Source organism: Lagenorhynchus albirostris, chromosome 9 (genome assembly GCF_949774975.1).
Source record: "Lagenorhynchus albirostris chromosome 9, mLagAlb1.1, whole genome shotgun sequence".
Lineage (NCBI taxonomy): Eukaryota > Metazoa > Chordata > Mammalia > Artiodactyla > Delphinidae > Lagenorhynchus > Lagenorhynchus albirostris.
Window position 1 is genome coordinate 48,094,330 of NC_083103.1, and position 20,064 is coordinate 48,114,393.

Genomic DNA, 20,064 nt, shown 5'->3' on the forward strand with positions numbered 1-20,064 from the left:
CGCCACCTCCGTGGGCATGGCACAGGCACTCTGCTTCATCCCCAGGTACACGAATGTCACCCTGGTGCCACCCAGCTTCTCTGCCAACACCTGCCCCTCCCCCTAATACGTCGAAAGGCCCAGGTGTGGGCACTGCCTAGCCCTTTTGGGGATCAGAGTCTGGGCTCCAACTCAATAGGTGCCCCCCCATCTCTTTTCTGACCCTTCTTTCCTCTTCCCTAGGTCGCCTGGGGCCTGTGACCCTCACCCTATCAGGTGGGGATCCCCGAGGACTCTTCTCCCTAGATGGGGCCACAGGGCTGTTACAAACGCTTCGAGCTCTGGACCGGGAGCTGCTGGGACCAGTGCTAGAGCTGGAGGTACGGGCAGGCAGTGGAGTGCCCCCGGCTTTCGCCGTAGCTCGGGTGCGTGTGCTGCTGGATGATGTGAATGACAACTCCCCTGCCTTCCCTGCACCTGAAGACACGGTGTTGCTGCCGCCAAGCACTGCCCCAGGCACTCCCATCTATGCACTGCGGGCTCTGGACCCCGACTCAGGCGTTAACAGTCGAGTCACCTTTACCCTGCTTGCTGGGGGTGGCGGGGCCTTCACTGTGGACCCCACCACAGGCCACATACTGCTTATGGGACCTCTGGGGCCTCCAGGGGGGCCAGCCCATGAACTGGAGCTGGAAGCCCGGGATGGCGGCTCCCCACCCCGCACCAGCCACTTTCGACTGCGGGTGGTGGTACAGGACTTGGGGACCCGTGGGCTGGCTCCCCACTTCGACAGCCCTACCTACCGTGTGGACCTGCCCTCAGGCACCACCCCTGGAACTCAAGTCCTGCAAGTGCAGGCTCGAGCACCAGATGGGGGCCCTGTCACCTACCGCCTTGCAGCAGATGGGCCAAGTAGCCCCTTTGGCCTGGAGCCACAGACCGGGTGGCTCTGGGTGCGAGCAGCACTGGACCGTGAGGCCCAGGAGTTATACACGCTGAAAGTAACGGCAGTGTCTGGGTCCAAAGCTGAGTTGGGGCAGCAGACAGCCACAGCCACCGTGAGGGTCAGCATCCTCAACCAGAATGACCACAGTCCCCGCTTGTCTGAGGAGCCCACCTTCCTGGCTGTGGCTGAGAACCAGCCCCCAGGGACCAGTGTGGGCCGGGTCTTTGCCACTGACCGAGACTCAGGACCCAATGGACGTCTGACCTACAGCCTGCGACAGCTGTCAGAAGACAGCAAGGCCTTCCGCATCCACCCCCAGACTGGTGAGCACTGGGACCCAAAATCTGAGAGCCCATAGCCTCATCCTCTGACTGGGTGAGCACCCAGACACGCTCCCCAGAGCCTGGCCACGAGGACCAGGACTGAGCTAGAGTTTTACCCGGGCATTCCCTTCCACACTCCCCAAACCCTGGCCTCTCATGGACCTCAGGCTCTGCATCCCTAGCTACCCCATACATGATCTCTGTCTGTCCTGCACTCCCAGGAGAGGTTACCACACTCCAAACTCTGGACCGTGAGCGGCAGAGCAGCTACCAGCTCCTGGTGCAGGTGCAGGATGGGGGGAGCCCACCCCGCAGTGTCACAGGCACCATACACATTGCAGTGCTCGACCTCAATGACAACAGCCCCACCTTCCTGCAGGCTTCAGGGGCTGCTGGTGGGGGCCTCCCCGTACAGGTATGTGAAGCTGCAGTACTCTGCCCTGAAGAAGTAAGAGGGTATGTGGGTCTCTGCTAAGAACTGTAGGTGTAAGTAAGAGAGTCTGCGCCTTGGAACAGGTTTGAGAGCAAAAACGGGGCTCTGCCTGAACATAGGTGATGGGAACTCCATCCTGAGTTGTCTCAAGAACAGGAAGGAGACAACTGTAGATGAGTTGTGTTCCCACAGGTACCAGATGGTGTGCCTCCAGGAACACTGGTGACAACTCTGCAGGCCAGGGATCCGGATGAGGGGGAGAATGGAACAATCCTGTACATGCTAACTGGTACGGGGGCTGGAGAGAAGGGAGTTGGCGGGTGATGGCAGGCCCTCATGACACGCCCAGCTCTGGAACCCAAGGCCTCGCCCTTCCTCTGCCTGTCCCCAGGTCCTGGCTCAGAGCTCTTCTCTCTGCACCCTCACTCAGGGGAGCTGCTCACTGCAGCACCCCTGACCCGAGCAGAGCGGCCTCACTATGTGCTGACGCTAAGTGCTCACGACCAAGGCAGCCCCCCTCGGAGCTCCAGCCTCCAGCTGCTGGTGCAGGTATGGCTGCCCTTCCTCCAATCTGTCCACGTCTCCTTGGTCACCAGTGTGGGCACCCTCTCCTCTAGTCAGGCCACTCTGACCGCCCTTCCTGCTACTCAGCAGCCCAGCCCAGATTCCCTTTTACATGGGTCCGCCTGATTCCGTACTCCCTCCTGGGTCCACAACAGGTGCTTCCCTCAGCTCGCTCGGCTGAGCCTCCGCCGGAACCCTCAGACCCAGACCCGGCCGCACCTGTGCCTGTCGTGCTGACCGTGACAGCAGCCGAGGGCCTCCAGCCCGGCTCTCTGTTGGGCTCGGTGGCGCCGCCAGAGTCGGCGGGAGTGGGCGCACTCACCTACACACTGGTGGGCGGCGCGGACCCGGAGGGCACTTTCGCGCTGGACGCGGCCTCCGGGCGCTTGTACCTGGCGCGGCCCCTGGACTTCGAGGCGGGCCCGGCGTGGCGCGCGCTCACAGTGCGCGCCGAGGGGCCGGGAGGCGCGGGCGCGCGGCTGCTGCGAGTGCAGGTGCGCGTGCAGGACGAGAACGAGCATGCGCCGGCCTTCGCGCGTGACCCGCTGGCTCTGGCGCTTGCGGAGAACCCAGAGCCGGGGGCGGCGCTGTACACTTTCCGCGCGTCGGACGCCGACGGCCCGGGCCCCAACAGCGACGTGCGCTACCGTCTGCTGCGCCAGGAGCCGCCCGTGCCCGCGCTTCGCCTGGACTCACGCACCGGGGCGCTCAGCGCCCCGAGAGGCCTGGACCGGGAGACCACTCCCGCTCTGCTGCTGCTCGTGGAAGCCACCGACCGGCCTGCCAATGCCAGCCGCCGCCGCGCAGCACGCGTTTCCGCGCGCGTCTTTGTCACGGATGAGAATGACAACGCTCCGGTCTTTGCGTCGCCCTCACGTGTGCGCCTCTCTGAGGATCAGCCGCCGGGGCCCGCAGCGCTGCACGTGGTAGCCCGGGACCCGGACCTGGGCGAGGCTGCACGCGTGTCCTATCGCCTGGCAGCTGGCGGGGACGGCTACTTCCGGCTACACCCCAGTACCGGTGAGTTGGGCGGGGGTGGGGATGGGGACGGGGACGAGGAGGGTGCTGATGTGGGGCGAGTGTTGAGGTTTCCTTCCAACCCGCCCTACCGCTCAACTAGGAGCGCTGTCCGTGGTGCGGTCCCTGGACCGTGAACAGCGAGCTGAGTTCTTGCTGACTGTGGTGGCCTCCGACCACGGCTCCCCGCCGCGCTCAGCCACGCAGCTCCTGACTGTCAGTATCGCCGACGTCAACGACGAGGCACCCACTTTCCAACAGCAGGAGTACAGCGTCCTCTTGCGTGAGAACAGCCCGCCTGGCACATCTCTGCTCACGCTGCAGGCAACCGACCCAGACCTGGGTAAGGCCTGGGGGGATGGGTTGAAAGAGGGATGGACTGGGTCAAGAAAGGGTATTTCACCCTCTGATCTTCCCCCACGCTGCCCCTCCTCAGGGGCCAATGGGCAAGTGACTTATGGAGGCATCTCTGGCGAAAGCTTCTCCCTGGACCCAGACACTGGAGTTCTTACAACTCTTCGGGCCCTGGATCGGGAGGAGCAGGAGGAGATCAATCTGACAGGTGCGCGTTTGCAGGATCCCCAAAGCCTGAGGCGCTGTAAACAGCAGTGTTACATGGGCAGGACCCGCAAAGTACATTTTATAAGCTTACAGCACAGTTTCTATTATATATATATATTTTTTAATTTAATTTAATTTTATTTATTTATTTTTGCGGTACGCGGGCCTCTCACTGTTGTGGCCTCTCCCGTTGCGGAGCACAGGCTCCGGACGGGCAGGCTCAGCAGCCATGGCTCACGGGCCCAGCCGCTTCGCGGCATGTGGGATCTTCCCGGACCGGGGCACGAACCCGTGTCCCCTGCATCGGCAGGCGGACTCTCAACCACTGCGCCACCAGGGAAGCCCTCTATTATATTTTTAATCCTTTTGGGGAGTCAAGAGTTTGGCAGAGTGCAAGTTGAACTGACATCTAGGCTGTCACCAGTGTGATCACACTAACTCTCAAATGCATAATGTCGCAGCTATGCCCTCTAGGGTTCCCTCAGGTTACACTGCAGCCGTTTAACAGAGGAGCAAGTGGATATCGAGTACCAAAGAGATTAAGTAACTTGCTTAGGCTAACACAACTTGGAAGTGGCAGAGCTGGGACTTGAACTCAGATCTTTTGTTACCTCACTTAGTGCCTTTTCTGTCACACCACCACATATATGTATGTGTGCTTGTGGGGTGTGGAGAGAGGGACATGTTCTGATTTTTGTGTGCACCTGGGGAACACTATGTGGTGTGGATTCCTCCATGGGATGGGAGCAGGCTGGATCTCACTGATTTTGCTTCCCGATAGTGTATGCCCGGGATGGGGGCTCGCCTCCGCTGTTGACCCATGTCACAGTGCGAGTGGCTGTGGAGGATGAGAATGACCACGCCCCAACCTTTGGGAGTGCCCATCTCTCCCTGGAGGTGCCTGAGGGCCAGGACCCACAGACCCTTACCACGCTGCGGGCCTCTGACCCGGATGTGGGAGCCAACGGGCAGCTGCAGTACCGCATCCTGGGTGAGAACCTTCCCGCACCCACTTGCCCAGGTGTACTCCTTGTTGGCCTGTGTCAGACCCAGCGTGTCCGGGTCTCCTTTTCCTTCTCTTTATGTTTCTGTGTCTCCAAGCATCTATTTCTGTGCCCCTCCAGTTCTTGATCTCCTCTTTGTCTCTTTTTATCTTTTTGTTTCTTTTGTTTCTTTTTCTTTCTTGATTGTCTCTCCCTGTAGAGCAGTTGTTCTCAAACTTTTTCGTCTCAGGAACCCTTAACATTCTTAATTTTTGAGAACTGTAAAGAACTTTGGCTTATATGATATCAGCATTTATTGATATAATAAAATGTGAAATAATAATTTAATATATAAAATATATAGTAAACAAATTATATCAGTATTTACAATATTTGATATTAAAGATGAGAAAATTTTAAAATATCATTGCAAGACAAGCCAATGAAGTATACCACTTGCCGTATTTCTGCGTAGGCCCAAGGAAATGTTAGGGTTTCAACTAACAATTTGTTGGACAGTAATGAGGTTACAAAGATTACAGCATGTATAACCGAACACAAGCCAGCAAAAACGAGTGAATCTCTGAAAACAACACATATTTATGCTCTAAACTTTCTACCTAGAATATTCTGGGAAACACAAGACTACACAAGCACACACATTCCATTAACCATCCAAGTCATGATGTCATCACATGTCATGTAGCATCCAGACCCCACTCTGCATTTGTGAGTTGATGAGAATGAAAAAGTCATATAATGTCTTAGTATTACTATGAAAATAGTTTTGATCTTATGTACTCCCCAAAAGGGTCTCAGGGGAATCCCTGGGGTCTGCAGACCACACTCTTAGAAAAGCTACTTTGTAGTGTCTTTCTTTACCTTCTGTGTTTCTCTTTGTTTCTCTGCCTTTATCCCACTTTCCCTCTTTTCTCTCTCCCTCTCTCTTTCTCTTTCTTTGCCAGGTTGCCTGTAAATCACCCCCACTCCCATGGGCTGACACATGTATGTTTATGTGTGCATGCCCTTCTCTGCAGATGGGGACCCATCAGAAGCCTTTGTTCTGGACCTAGCTTCAGGGGAGTTTGGCACCATGAGGCCACTAGACCGGGAGGTGGAGCCAGCATTCCAGCTGCAGATAGAAGCCCGGGATGGAGGCCAGCCAGCTCTCAGCGCTACTCTGTTTGTGACAGTGACAGTGCTGGATGCTAATGACCATGCCCCCGCCTTCCCTGTGCCTGCCTACTCTGTGGAGGTGCCTGAGGATGCACCTGCAGGGACCCTGCTGCTGCAGCTACAGGCTCATGATCCTGATGCTGGGCCCAATGGCCGCGTGACCTACTACCTGGGTGCAGGTGCAGCAGGAGCCTTCCTGCTGGAGCCCAGCTCTGGGGAATTGCGCACAGCCACAGCCCTGGACAGAGAGCAGTGTCCCAGTTATGCCTTTACCGTGAATGCAGTGGATGGTGCAGCTGCTGGACCCCTAAGCACCACGGTGCCTATCACCATCATGGTGCGCGATGTCAATGACCACGCGCCCACCTTCCCCACCAGTCCCCTGAGGCTGCGCCTGCCCCGCCCAGGCCCTAGCCTCAGTACCCCAACCCTGGCTCTGGCCACTCTGCGAGCTGAAGACCGTGACGCTGGTGCCAATGCCTCTATCCTATACCGGCTGGCAGGCACACCACCTCCTGGCACCACTGTGGACTCTTACACTGGTGAAATCCGTGTGGCCCGCTCCCCTGTATCCCTGGGTCCCCAGGATCGTGTCCTCTTCATCGTGGCAACCGACCTTGGCCGTCCAGCTCGCTCTGCCACTGGTGTGGTCATTGTTGGGCTGCAGGGAGAGTCTGAGCGTGGACCCCGCTTTCCCCGGGCTAGTAGCGAAGCCATGCTCCGTGAGAATGCACCCCCAGGTGGGTGCCCAACCGTGTCGCCCAGCTTTGTATCCCTGGATGGGTTGGGGTTACTAACTAAAAATAGTCCTGAGACTCCCTCCGTCTAGTGCTCACATTTCAACCAATATCATCCCCTCTGCAGGGACTCCCATTGTCTCCCCCAAGGCTATCCATACAGGGGGCTCAAGTGGACCCATCACATACAGCATTCTCAGTGGGAATGAGAAAGGGACATTCTCCATCCAGCCTAGTACAGGTAAGGGGCTGGAGCAGGGGGCTCTGTGAGGGGACAGGCTCCTGGCGGGGGTCCTCTTTGGGCCCGAGGAGTCTCTGGTTGGGGAGAGGCTGCCCTTGAGTAGCAGGCCTCAGACAGGAGGCTCTAGGGCAAGCAAGAGGTCTGTCAGTGATACATTCCACCTCCCTCCAGGAGCCGTCACGGTTCGCTCAGCAGAGGGGCTGGACTTTGAGGCGAACCCACGGCTGCGACTGGTGCTGCAGGCGGAGAGTGGAGGCGCCTTTGCCTTCTCCGTGCTGACCCTAACCCTGCAAGATGCCAATGACAATGCTCCCCGCTTCCTGCGGCCCCACTACGTGGCCTTCCTGCCTGAATCCAGGCCCTTGGAGGGACCCCTGCTGCAGGTGTGGGGTGTGACGGGAAGATGGGGGGCAGGGCTGGGCGGACTTTGTCCGTGGCCAGCCCAGTGCCAGCAGCCTCCTGCTTTCACCAGGTCGAAGCAGATGACCTGGATCAAGGCCCCAGTGGACAGATCTCCTACAGTCTGGCCGCATCCCAGCCAGCCCGGGGATTGTTCCGTGTGGACTCAGCCACAGGCACTATCACTACCACAGCTATCCTGGACCGTGAGATCTGGGCCGAAACACGGTGAGGCTTGGGTGGGTCTGTAGACCCTGAGACTCCATCCCAGGTCCATCCAGTTTTGAGCCCTGCATGGAATCCCCTTCAATCCCTAGGCCACGTCTTGAGTTCCCCACCCTCCAGCCTGTCCTGAGCCCTCCTATCCCTGCCCAAGGTTCTCCCTTATCCCCAGCCCCACCCCGATTGTGCTCTGTGTTCAGGCTGGTGCTGATGGCCACAGACAGAGGAAGCCCAGCCCTGGTGGGCTCAGCTACCCTGACGGTGATGGTCATCGACACCAATGACAATCGCCCCACCATCCCCCAGCCCTGGGAGCTCCGAGTGTCGGAAGGTGAGGACTGGGTAAAGTGAGAGGTACAAAGGGCGGTAGGGAAGCACTTTTCCCCACTCTGGGGCTCCAGGGGCCTCTGGGACCATGCCAAACACACTTGTCCCATGTATTGCAGATGCACTATTGGGCTCAGAGATTGCACAGGTAACAGGGAATGATGTGGACTCAGGACCAGTACTGTGGTATGTGCTGAGCCCTTCTGGGCCCCAGGACCCCTTCAGTGTAGGCCGCTATGGTGGCCGCCTCTCCCTCACGGGCCCCTTGGATTTCGAGCAGCGTGACCGCTACCACCTGCAGCTCCTGGCACATGACGGGCCTCACGAGGGCCGTGCCAACCTCACGGTGCTCGTGGAGGATGTCAATGACAATGCACCCGCCTTCTCACAGACCCTCTACCAGGTACTGATGCCCCCAACTCTGGGCACAGGGTTGTTCACAACGGAGGGGAGTGACAAGGCTGGAAGGATCTGAGGTGGGCTGGATGTCAGAACTGACTTGGGGACGGATCTTTGGGGATATAAGACCAGCCTTATAAGTCCTGGGAACTGTGTCCAGGTTCTTCATCCGGTGCCCACAAATGGGGGAAGGGGCACAGTCCAAATTCTAAGGGGTAGATGGGCTCCAAGCTGGGACGGATGCCAAGCAGAGCTCATGAGACCAGGCTCCGGAACATAGGCTGAGTGGGCAGCTGGGACGCTTGGCCTTAAACCCTTGTCCTCACACCCCAGGTGATGCTGCTTGAGCACACACCCCCAGGCAGTGCCATTCTCTCCGTCTCTGCCACTGACCGGGATTCAGGTGCCAATGGTCATGTCTCCTACCACCTGGCTTCCCCTGCTGAGGGCTTCAGTGTTGACCCCAACAACGGTGCGTCCTTCCTGGGATCTACCCCTTATCCTTGACTGTGCTGGGCCATGTTTTGACCTCATTCCTGGAATTTCTTGCCTGAACTCTTAACTCCTAGATCTCTGACCCAGGGAGGACATTTTCTGCCCTTTGTCTCTATTTTAAGCACTGTCCTGACTGCATGCCTAGAAGCCATTCTCTGAATCCTGGAGGCCCCTCTGTAATCTCCTAGCACACAGGCCACTCCCTGGAGTCTGACTTCCGAGGCCATTTCCCAGTCCTCGAAGGGTCACTCTGCTCACCCACAGCCTCTACTGATGGCATATTTCTCTTCATTCCCTTCTCATCTCAGGGACCTTGTTCACAACAGTGGGGACAATGGCCTTGGGCCATGAAGGGCCAGGAGTGGTGGACGTGGTGCTGGAAGCACGAGATCATGGGACGCCGGCTCGGGCAGCACGCACCACAGTGCACGTGCAGCTGCAGGACCAGAACGACCACACCCCGAGCTTCACATTGTCACACTACCGTGTGGCGGTAACTGAGGATCTGCCCCCTGGTTCCACCCTGCTCACCCTGGAGGCCACAGATGCCGACGGAAGCCGCACCCACGCCGCCGTGGACTACAGCATTGTCAGTGGCAACCGGGGCCGAGTCTTCCAGCTGGAACCCCGGCTGGCTGAGACTGGGGAGGGTGATGGACTAGGCCCCCGGGCCCTGGGCTGCCTGGTGTTGCTTGAGCCTCTAGACTTCGAAAGCCTAGCCCAGTACAATCTAACTGTGGCTGCAGCTGACCGGGGGCAGCCACCTCGAAGCTCGGCTGTGCCGGTCACCGTCACTGTGCTGGATGTCAATGACAACCCACCTGTCTTCACCCGAGCATCCTACCGTGTGGCAGTACCCGAGGACACACCTGTTGGCGCCGAGCTGCTGCACGTGGAGGCCTCCGACGCTGACCCAGGCCCGCACGGCCTTGTGCGTTTCACCCTCAGCTCAGGCGACCCTTTTGGGCTCTTTCAGCTGGATGAGAGCTCGGGTGACTTGCGACTGGCCCACCCCTTGGACTGTGAGACCCAGGCTCGACATCAGCTTGTCGTGCGGGCTGCCGACCCTGCCGGGGCACACTTTGCCCTGGCACCAGTGACCATCGAGGTCCAGGATGTGAATGACCACAGGCCAGCCTTCCCTCTGGGCTTGCTCAGCACCAGCCTGGCAGAGAACCAGCCTCCAGGCACTCTCGTGACTACTCTGCATGCAACGGATGGCGATGCTGGGGCTTTTGGAAGGCTCCGCTACGACCTGCTGGACGCTGGGCCAGGGCCTGAGGGCCGCGAGGCATTTGCGCTGAACAGCTCAACAGGGGAGTTGCGGGCACGAGTGGCCTTTGACTATGAGCACACAGGAAGCTTCCAGTTGCTGGTGGGTGCTACCGATGCTGGGAATTTGTCAGCCTCAGTCACTGTGTCAGTGCTGGTGACTGGTGAGGATGAATATGACCCAGTGTTCTTGGCTCCAGCTTTCCACTTCCAAGTGCCGGAAGGTGCCCGGCGTGGCCACAGCCTGGGTCACGTGCAGGCCACAGACGAGGATGGAGGTGCTGATGGCCTGGTGCTCTATTCCCTTGCCACCTCTTCCCCCTATTTTGGTATCAACCAGACTACAGGTGCCCTGTACCTGCGGGTGGACAGCCGGGCACCAGGCAGCGGAACAGGAGGCACCTCTGGGGGTGGGGGCCGGACCCGACGTGAGGCACCACGGGAGCTGAGGCTGGAGGTGGTAGCACGGGGGCCTCTGCCTGGTTCCCGGAGTGCCACAGTGCCCGTAACTGTGGACATCACCCACACTGCGCTGGGCCTGGCACCTGACCTTAACCTGCTATTGGTGGGGGCTGTGGCGGCCTCCCTGGGAGTCGTGGTGGTGCTCGCATTGGCAGCCCTGGTCCTAGGGCTGGTGCGGGCCCGGAGCCGCAAGGCTGAGGCGGCACCTGGCCCGATGTCACAGGCAGCACCCCTGGCCAGTGGCTCTCTACAGAAGCTGGGCCGAGAGCCACCCAGCCCACCGCCTTCAGAGCACCTGTATCACCAGACTCTCCCCAGCTATGGTGGGCCAGGAGCTGGAGGACCCTACCCCCGTGGTGGCTCCCTGGACCCTTCACACTCAAGCGGCCGAGGCTCAGCGGAGGCTGCAGAGGATGACGAGATCCGCATGATCAACGAGTTCCCCCGTGTGGCCAGTGTGGCTTCCTCTCTGGCTGCCCGTGGCCCTGACTCCGGCATCCAGCAGGATGCAGATGGACTGAGTGACACATCCTGCGAGCCACCTGCCCCCGACACCTGGTATAAGGGCCGCAAGGCAGGGCTGCTGCTGCCGGGTGCAGGGGCCACTCTGTACCGAGAGGAGGGCCCCCCAGCCGCTGCCACAGCCTTCTTGGGGGGCTGTGGCCTAAGCCCTGCACCCACTGGGGACTATGGCTTTCCAGCAGATGGCAAGCCATGTGTGGCAGGAGCACTGACGGCCATTGTGGCTGGGGAGGAGGAGCTCCGTGGCAGCTATAACTGGGACTACCTGCTGAGCTGGTGCCCTCAGTTCCAGCCGCTGGCCAGCGTCTTCACAGAGATCGCCCGGCTCAAGGATGAGGCTCGGCCGTGTCCCCCGGCTCCCCGTATTGACCCACCACCCCTCATCACTGCCGTGGCCCACCCAGGAGCCAAGTCTGTGCCCCCCAAGCCAGCCAGCACGGCTACAACCCGGGCCATCTTCCCACCAGCCTCTCACCGCTCCCCCATCAGCCATGAAGGTTCCCTGTCCTCAGCTGCCATGTCCCCCAGCTTCTCGCCCTCACTGTCTCCTCTGGCTGCTCGCTCACCTGTCGTCTCGCCATTTGGGGTGGCCCAGGGCCCCTCAGCCTCAGCACTGAGTGCAGAGTCCGGCCTGGAGCCACCCGATGACACGGAGCTGCATATCTAGCTGTGGCCCAGGCTGGGCCCCGACCTGGGATGCGCACAGTGTCCCCAATGCAGGCCCCATCTGAGCCTGCCCTGGGCAGCCTCGGACCATGATTGGCCGCGGGGGAGGCCAGATCCCCACCCCAGAGTCCTCCAGTGGGGACAGGTCTCACGTCTCACCCTGGCCCTGTCAGAGCACCAGCACCACGAGGCCCTGTTGGGCACTGACCTGTGGCCGGGTCCGGTGTGGAGAGAAAGATGATGAAGTAGGCAGCAGCCCTGGGTCCTCCTCAGTGAGGGCTTCTTGCCCTGAGATGGAGCTGAGACTTTATTTATTGGGGGGTAGGGGGAATGGGGGCAGTCCCTCTAACTTGTTTGGGCCCAGCTCCTTTGGGTTCCACTGACACCCCTGCCCCTGCCCAGAATCAAGTGCCAATTCTCACTCTGGAGCCTTAATAAACTGCAGTTTGTACCCAGTGTCCGGCTCTGTTCTGTGGGGGCCGTAGGGGTGGGGGGATGATGGGAAGCCACCTGGCACACTGTGGACACCTCAGGAGTCACAGAAGCTGGTGGACGCAGGGGCATCTAGGGTGGGAGCAAGTGGGGATGGCACTGGGAGCCCGAGCCCAACCTGAGGCTATCACATCTCTCTGCAGTTGACCTTTCCCTCTAACGTGGGCAGGAGGCCAGAAGACGGCAGACAGCAGGGGCTTGCTTGTGGCAGTGACCTAGAGAGGGGTTGGCTGGCTGGGGAGAGATCTTGGAGATGACCAGCTCTAGGCCTGAGGGTCTTCAGGGAGGTGGGGGTGGGTACAAGAGCAGCCACGTGGTGTATTTGTTTTCCGTGGGGCCCCTATATACTCGCGTGTAATAAGAGCACACATTTGTTGAGCCTTTGCCATGTGAGGCTCTCTGCTGAGGGGTCCACCTGCTTTATCTCTGTAAATTTTCACTACAACCCTCTGAGGCAGAGCACTTTTAACATAATAGTCTCCATATTCTACATGAAGAAACCTAGGCTCCGTACAGCTCGTAAGAACCTGGGTCTGTGGGCCTCCAAAGCCCCTTTCTGAAGCACCCCCTACACTGTGGCGAGTCCTGGATTCTGGCAGCAGGTGGGGAGCCCTGAGCTTACCCAGTGTTTGACCGTCCACAGAGGGAGCACCCGAGGAGCAGCCCCGCCCCTTCTTCAGCATTCAGGACCACCCATTCAAGGGAGGAGCCAGCATCGTCACTAGTTTCTAGGCAGAGACGGGAGGTGGTGCACTATAGGGCTCATGTGATCTGTCACATGACAGCGGATCTGCAGAAAGGCAGAATGGGCCCCCGAGCCTGGTAAGAAACTAGGGGGCCCTGGGAGAAGGGAATCATGTTGGAGGGAGTGTATGTTGGAGGGTGGGAACATAATGACAGTCCAGCTCCTGCTGAAACCCATGTGCTGCCCCTGCAGCCTCCTAGGGCTCCTTGCCCTCTTTGTCGCCGGCAAATGCAGTTACAGCCCGGAGCCTGACCAGCAGTGGACGTGAGTTGACTTAGCACCGACAACCCCTACCCCATGGCCTCTCCTGTACCCATTTTCCTGGTTCTAGCCTCCCTCACCCCCCTTACCAGCTCCTGGTACCCACTCCATAGCCTTATTCCCAGGTTCCCAGATTCAGTCCCCGATAATCCACCTCCTGTGATCCATATCTGCTTCTGGAATCCTCCCCAAGTTCTAGGTTCTAATGGTGAACCTTCCCATCCCTACTCTAATGAAGGCCATGTGCCTGACCCCTGACCCTACAGGCTGCCACCAGGCTGGGTGTCTCTGGGCCGTGCGGACCCTGAGGAAGAGCTGAGTCTCACGTTTGCCCTGAGACAGCAGAACCTGGAGAGACTGTCCGAGCTGGTGCAGGCTGTGTCGGATCCCGGCTCTTCTCGCTATGGTGCCTGATGGGACTGGGGGCGGGATGTGGGATGCAGTAAAGGGACACAGGACTGGGCTGAGTGTGGGACGGTGCAGGTCATGTCAGGGATGTGCTCTTGGGGCCCGTCGAGGGGGTGGTATAGGACAGATGAATGGCAGTGACCCTCATTAAAGAGTTTCTGAATAAAAAGGTGAATTGGAACTAGAGTGTCCAAAACTAATTCACATTCTTTCCTCCAAAACTTTCCACCTATGTTCATCAGGCTCAAAAACTGAAAGTGGGTATGGTTAAGAGCACAGGCTTGGTGATCAGATCTGGATTCAAATTCTGACTCTACTATTTACCAACTACCAGACAAATGGGGAAGTAGCATCCAGTACATATAAGTGCTCATTACCTCAAATTTCACCTCCCCCCACTAAATTCACTCTCATTTACTCCTCCATTCAACCCTAAGGCTGCCAGTTCCAGCTCTGAAATACTCCACTGTCTCACCATTCCTTGTTGCCACCAACTCAGCTGATTACTCTTTCACCTGGACTGCTGCCAGCCCCCTCACTGGTCTGCAGTCTCTTCCCCTCCACTCTTCTCCCCACTTTACCCCCCACTATGCTCCAGAAGGTCCATGGTTTGCTCCAATGGTCAAGCTGGACGGTGGGCTTCCCCTGCTGGAAGCCCTTCGTGGTGAGGGGGGCAGTCTAGGTTCACCCGGGAGGTGTATGCACGATCCATCCACACAGGAGAGCAGTGACTCGCGATCATGTTAAGCTCCGGTGTCTCCTGGTTAAAGTTCAAAAAGGGCAACTTAGAAAAGCAAGGAATGAAGGCACGAGCCTCTACTGAATCCCTGCAGGAAAGTACCTGACCCTAGAGGATGTGGCTGAACTGGTCCGGCCATCACCACTGACCCTCCACACAGTCCAAAAATGGCTTTTGGCTGCTGGAGCCCGGAACTGCCACTCAGTGACCACACAGGACTTTCTGACTTGCGGGCTGAGTGTCCGGTAAGAGGGAATAATTGCCTCATGGAGGGCACCAATCATCCCATCAGGGAGATTCGTCACTGCAGTGGAAGGGAGCTGAGAGCTTGCCAGGGCCTGTGGGTGAAAACACTTGGGGAGATAACGACTAACTGCCCCGTGATGCTCAGGCAGCCTCCTCAGCTCTGTTCCATGCTTTCTGACCTCTGTTCTCTGATCTCTGACTTCAGACAAGCAGAGCTGCTGCTCTCTGGGGCTGAGTTTCATCACTATATGGGGGGACCTGCAGAGACCCATGTTGTAAGGTCCCCACGTCCCTACCGGCTCCCGAAGGCCTTGGCCTCCCACGTGGACTTTGGTAACACCCAGTGGGGTTGGTGGCGGGGGGGGGTCAGTGATAAAATGGGGGGTTGGAGGCTAAAGGATCTCTTCCTCAAGGCTGACTCCTCCCCACAGTGGGGGGGCTGCACCGCTTTCCCCCCACATCAACCCTGAGGCAACGCCCCAAGCCACAGGTGCCAGGGACTGTTGGCCTACACCTGGGGGTGACCCCATCTGTGATCCGTGAGCGGTACAACTTGACGGCACAAGACGTGGGCTCTGGCACGACCAACAACAGTCAAGCCTGTGCCCAGGTGAGCCACGCGGAGAGCCTCAGGGTCCTTACCACCTCCCCAAGGTGCCTGATCAGCTGACTCTCTGACTCTAACCCCTGGGCTCTCACCCCCAATCCTGTGATCTGGGACAGTATCCCCTGACCTGACCCTTGGGGCTGTGTCCTCTGACCCATGATATCTCCTCTGATTCCCTCCATAGTTCCTGGAGCAGTATTTCCATGAGTCAGACCTGGCTGAGTTCATGCACCTCTTCGGTGGGAGCTTTGCACACCAGGCATCAGTAGCCCGTGTGGTCGGACAGCAGGGCCGGGGCCAGGCCGGAATCGAGGCCAGCCTAGATGTAGAGTACCTGATGAGTGCTGGCGCCAACATCTCCACCTGGGTCTACAGTAGCCCTGGTACTGCCAAGGGGACTGGCTGGTGGGGATAGAGGTGGGGGTGAGTGGTGGTCTTTGCTTCCCCGAGGGAATCCCGTGAACTCCAGGGAGATCCTGACAACCTCCCAAATGACTGCCTTTGTGCCCTCTTCTCCAAAAAAAATTCAGGCCGGCATGAGTCACAGGAGCCCTTCCTGCAGTGGCTCCTGCTGCTCAGTAATGAGTCAGCCCTGCCACGTGTGCACACCGTGAGCTACGGAGATGACGAGGACTCCCTCAGCAGCGCCTACATCCAGCGGGTCAACACCGAGCTCATGAAGGCTGCTGCTCGGGGTCTTACTGTGCTCTTTGCCTCAGGTGACCTCCTACTCTAAACCGAGACTCCCACACCCACCCAGCCTCAGAACTTTGACCCCGCAGTGACTCCTGGACCTGATCTCTATCTCATAATCTGAACTCAACAGGGACCACTGACCTGACCTCAACTCTGACCTCTTGCAGTAATGACTAACACTTGAATTTCCTCTCCGACATCTGAACCCACATTCCAAACTCTGACCAATTAAACTGAGTGGCAAACTTGGTCTCTCTCCCAGGTGACAGTGGGGCTGGGTGTTGGTCTGTCTCGGGAAGACACCGGTTCCGTCCCAGCTTCCCTGCCTCCAGGTAAGCACCCCAGCCCACCACTTGCCTGTGGCCACCAATTCATCTATGTCCTCATGATCTGGAACCTTTGTCTTGATCACACCAGGTGCTCCTGTGGCCCAACCCTCAACTTTACCTGCACCCCCCTCTTCTTCCTGTAGGTCGCAGGCCCCGAGTCTCCTGAGTAGGACATAGCTCCCAGTGTTCCACTTCCTCAGCCTCCAGGCATTTTAGGGGGAGATTTGGTGGGTGTTCCGTAGGAAAAAGTGTGCAGCCACCTCAGGCCATGCTTTGAGGACCCAAGATCTCTCAGTCATCCCCATGTACATACTTCACCAGAGTGCTTCCCCAGTCCCTCCAGCAAGACCCAGACCCATACTCACCCATCCCCGTGCATTTTGGAGGTGCCCTTTGGACCCTGCAATCTGAATGCTGTCTTCTGTCCTCAGCCCCTATGTCACCACGGTGGGAGGCACATCCTTCAAGAATCCTTTCCGAGTCACAGATGAGGTTGTTGACTATATCAGTGGTGGCGGCTTCAGCAATGTGTTCCCACGGCCTTCATACCAGGTATGTGTGTGTTTGTGTGGATGGAGGGGGGACGGGTGGGATCCTCAGTTCAGCAGATGATACTCACTCAAGAATGCCTTTTAGGAGGAAGCTGTAGCCCAGTACCTGAGCTCCAGTCCCCACTTGCCACCATCCAGTTACTTCAATGCCAGCGGCCGTGCCTACCCAGACGTGGCTGCACTCTCTGATGGCTACTGGGTGGTCAGCAACCATGTGCCCATTCCATGGGTGTCTGGCACCTCGGTGAGAATTAGCCTGGCTCCAAACCCCCACCCAGGGACTACCCTCACCCTCCACCCCCAAGACCTTACACCCAGAACCCCTGATTCCTCAGAGACCTCTGATCCATCCCTCCCAAAAAGTCCAATCACTCTGAACCCCTAACCTCTACTTGTACCCTCACCCTTGCAGGCCTCTACTCCAGTGTTTGGGGGACTCCTATCCCTGATAAATGAACACAGAATCCTCAGAGGCCTCCCCCCTCTTGGTTTTCTCAACCCACGGCTCTACCAGAAGCATGGGGAAGGACTCTTTGATGTGAGTTTGGAAGAGAGGGGTGTGGCCACTTACGTAAGAGTATGTCGAGTGCTAAGATGAACTTGAGGACAATTCAGATGGGGTGGGATAGCCTCTGGAATGTGAATACAAGGTGAGGTGCTGCAGTCTCCTAGTATCAGCAAGCCGGGATCTGATGCCCACCTTCTCCCTAGGTAACACGTGGCTGCCATGAGTCCTGTCTGAATGAAGAGGTGGAGGGTCAAGGTTTCTGCTCTGGCCCTGGCTGGGATCCTGTGACAGGCTGGGGAACACCCAACTTCCCAGCTCTGCTGAAGACACTAATTAACCCTTGATCCTTTCTTGCTAGAAGAGTGGGCCTGTCCACTGCCCCACAGCCGGTGGCTTGGTCCCTGGTTCTGCACTGTTGGGAGCCCTGCTAAACCCTCAACTGTTGACTGCCGCAGCTTATCTCCCTAACCCAGAAATGCTGTGAGCTTGACTTGACTCCCAACGCTACCTGCTCCCTTATACTCAGGTACCCCTGCCCCTGGCCCAGGTTCCTCTACAGATGCTATAACCTGCACTGTTTGGGAGCGTCCTCCGCACACCGCCCCCTCTTCCATTTCTTCTTTTATTTTTTTTTCAACTTTTTTTTTCAGTTGTTTACACTGTCTGTGTAGTACACTATTTCACTTCATCTTCACTCCTCAATTCATTGCCATGAGACCTCTGCTCTTATTTTTCACTCTTTCCTCCCCTGAGAAACACTGAGAAATGAATGCCTCCCTGCTGCTTCATCCAGTGGACACTTCCCAATCTTTGCTTTGTGGGCTGTCACAGTAGTCTACTGCCTCTCCTTCCTTAGCGCCCAGGGCTTAACTTCTCCTCTGACCACTCCCTATTCCTCCTTCATTCCCTCTTCCCTCTTTCTCTTTCTCTGCTTCCTCATCGAATGTTGTTGTATTTCATTGCTCCATCCTTAGTCTTTTGCTCTTCTCACTCTACTCATTGACCCTGGAACAAATCAATCACTGGCATCCACAGCCATCACCATCTCCCTATATCAGAGTTTTTATCCAACAGTGATCGATACCTCAAAAGTAATATGTGTGATACTCAATATTTCATCTCCCTTCTTCCCAATCCCAAACTGTTCTCTTCTGTTTCTTTTTGTAAATGACACTATGCTTCTTCCAACCAAGCCAGAAACCTAAAGTGTCATCCTAGACTCCCTTTTCCTCACCTCCTCCCATCATCATCTTCAATCAACAAGTCCTGCTGACTTTAAAACTCTTAAATATATCTTTACCAATCCACAAGTCCTGCCATTTGTATTTCCTAAGTATATCTAGAACTCATCGAATTCTCTCCATCTCTACTGCTACGACATTAGCCCTGAGCCACATTCCCTCTCCTCTGAATTGAGGAGGCCCTTGCAAGAAGTGTCCTTACTTTCCGCCCTTCCCTAAACCATCTACCAGAGTAAGATGCAAATCCCATAAGGTCATTTACTTGATTAAGACCCTTCAAAGATTACTGGATATAGTTCAGGCTTTTTATCATGACTTAAAAACCTAATCCCTTACTTGCCATTTGTTCCTGAGTAACAAATTGTTTATCCTTTCCTGCCCTCCCCACAGACACTTTCACTTTTGCTCAAGATATTCTGGGCCCTAACATTACACCTGGCTCCCTTTGCCTGGTTGACTTACAGAATTCTTTCGAGAGTCAGCTCAGAAGTCACCTTCTCGTGTGAACCTTTTGGCTCCCTGAAGCTAGTTGATTTTTGTATGACAGAAAAATCCTAGATTCTTGAAAACAAACCTGTTTGATTCTTGGTTCTGATATAGACTAGGCGAGAGCCTTGGACAAGTAAGTTCAACTCTCTGAAGCTTTTTCCTCATCTGTTATGTGAGGATATTGATACCTGCCTCTAATATTCAGGGAATCATTAAACGGGATAAAGTTAATAGAATGCCTAACACACAGATACAGGCAGCAGCTGTTAGTTCCCTTCCTCCCTTGCACTGTACGCTCTGTGTCTACCTCCAGTATTTAAACCCCCATATATTGTTGAAATGGCCAGTTAACTCTTTGCCTCCCTTTCCAAGACTATTGGTGCCTAGAGGACTAGAACCTTGTCCTACTTAACTTTGTATTTGCAGGCCCTAGCTCAGGACTGGCAAATAGGAATTAAATAAATGTTTGCTGCATTGAAAAACCCACTCTTTCACTAGCTGTGATTTTTCAGACCTTGTTTATTCAGGCTGAAAGACAGCCGTCCCTCTGTATCCTCACATACCACAGCCATAGATTCAACCAACCATGAATTGAAGATATTAAAAAAAAAAAAATTCCAGGAAGTTATAAAAAGCAAAACTTGAATTTACCAGCAACCATTTACATAGCATTTACATGGTATTAGATATTATAAGTAATCTAGAGATGATTTAAAGTATACAGTGCAAATACTATGCCATTTCATATAAGGGACTTGAGCATCCATGGGTTTTGGTATCCATGGCGGGGGAGGGGGGGAAGGGGGACAGGGGGTTTGGGGGAGGGTCCTGGAACCAATACTGCCCACCCCTCACCACCTATACGGAGGGTGGACTGTACCTCCCTCCCCATCTGCAGCAGCACTTTCTCCTGTTGCCCTCACTTCTTTGGGCAGCTGCCAGCGAGAGAGGCTATCCAACTCCACTACAAACCCTTAAAAGGCTGAATAAAGGGACTAGGAAGGATGCAGACTGGCAGGCGACCAACG

The 20,064-nt window shown here is 56.6% G+C and overlaps 2 protein-coding genes across 2 annotated transcripts in view; both read left to right on the top strand.

The window, feature by feature from the left end:
* The window catches only part of DCHS1 (dachsous cadherin-related 1), a 34,997-nt gene extending 22,822 nt beyond the window's left edge, over nucleotides 1-12,175 (top strand). The window contains exons 6-21 of the mRNA XM_060159784.1: nucleotides 223-1,248; nucleotides 1,470-1,663; nucleotides 1,874-1,970; nucleotides 2,073-2,230; nucleotides 2,401-3,265; nucleotides 3,366-3,605; nucleotides 3,699-3,824; nucleotides 4,605-4,814; nucleotides 5,844-6,722; nucleotides 6,847-6,960; nucleotides 7,132-7,343; nucleotides 7,433-7,587; nucleotides 7,782-7,912; nucleotides 8,028-8,311; nucleotides 8,641-8,779; nucleotides 9,111-12,175. Coding sequence (XP_060015767.1) covers nucleotides 223-1,248; nucleotides 1,470-1,663; nucleotides 1,874-1,970; nucleotides 2,073-2,230; nucleotides 2,401-3,265; nucleotides 3,366-3,605; nucleotides 3,699-3,824; nucleotides 4,605-4,814; nucleotides 5,844-6,722; nucleotides 6,847-6,960; nucleotides 7,132-7,343; nucleotides 7,433-7,587; nucleotides 7,782-7,912; nucleotides 8,028-8,311; nucleotides 8,641-8,779; nucleotides 9,111-11,725 — 7,445 coding nt within the window. The 3' untranslated portion in view covers nucleotides 11,726-12,175. The remainder of the gene's footprint in view (nucleotides 1-222; nucleotides 1,249-1,469; nucleotides 1,664-1,873; nucleotides 1,971-2,072; nucleotides 2,231-2,400; nucleotides 3,266-3,365; nucleotides 3,606-3,698; nucleotides 3,825-4,604; nucleotides 4,815-5,843; nucleotides 6,723-6,846; nucleotides 6,961-7,131; nucleotides 7,344-7,432; nucleotides 7,588-7,781; nucleotides 7,913-8,027; nucleotides 8,312-8,640; nucleotides 8,780-9,110) is intronic.
* Nucleotides 12,176-12,989: 814 nt separating this feature from the next.
* TPP1 (tripeptidyl peptidase 1) lies at nucleotides 12,990-19,518 on the top strand. Its single transcript, XM_060159786.1, has 13 exons — nucleotides 12,990-13,038; nucleotides 13,154-13,225; nucleotides 13,489-13,628; nucleotides 14,464-14,614; nucleotides 14,821-14,948; nucleotides 15,047-15,225; nucleotides 15,407-15,605; nucleotides 15,753-15,941; nucleotides 16,181-16,250; nucleotides 16,679-16,799; nucleotides 16,884-17,042; nucleotides 17,211-17,336; nucleotides 17,510-19,518. Exons 1-13 carry the CDS (start codon nucleotides 12,995-12,997, stop codon nucleotides 17,648-17,650), a joined length of 1,719 nt encoding a protein of 572 aa, XP_060015769.1. The 5' UTR covers nucleotides 12,990-12,994; the 3' UTR covers nucleotides 17,651-19,518.
* Nucleotides 19,519-20,064: the final 546 nt, after the last annotated feature.

Bases quoted from the DNA above. Each gene is read 5' to 3' on its own strand.
- TPP1 (XM_060159786.1), top strand. From the start codon at position 12,995: ATGACAGCGGATCTGCAGAAAGGCAGAATGGGCCCCCGAGCCTG. The intron at 13,039-13,153 runs GTAAGAAACTAG...CTGCCCCTGCAG, and splicing joins AGAATGGGCCCCCGAGCCTG to CCTCCTAGGGCTCCTTGCCC. The intron at 15,942-16,180 runs GTGACCTCCTAC...TCTCTCTCCCAG, and splicing joins TACTGTGCTCTTTGCCTCAG to GTGACAGTGGGGCTGGGTGT.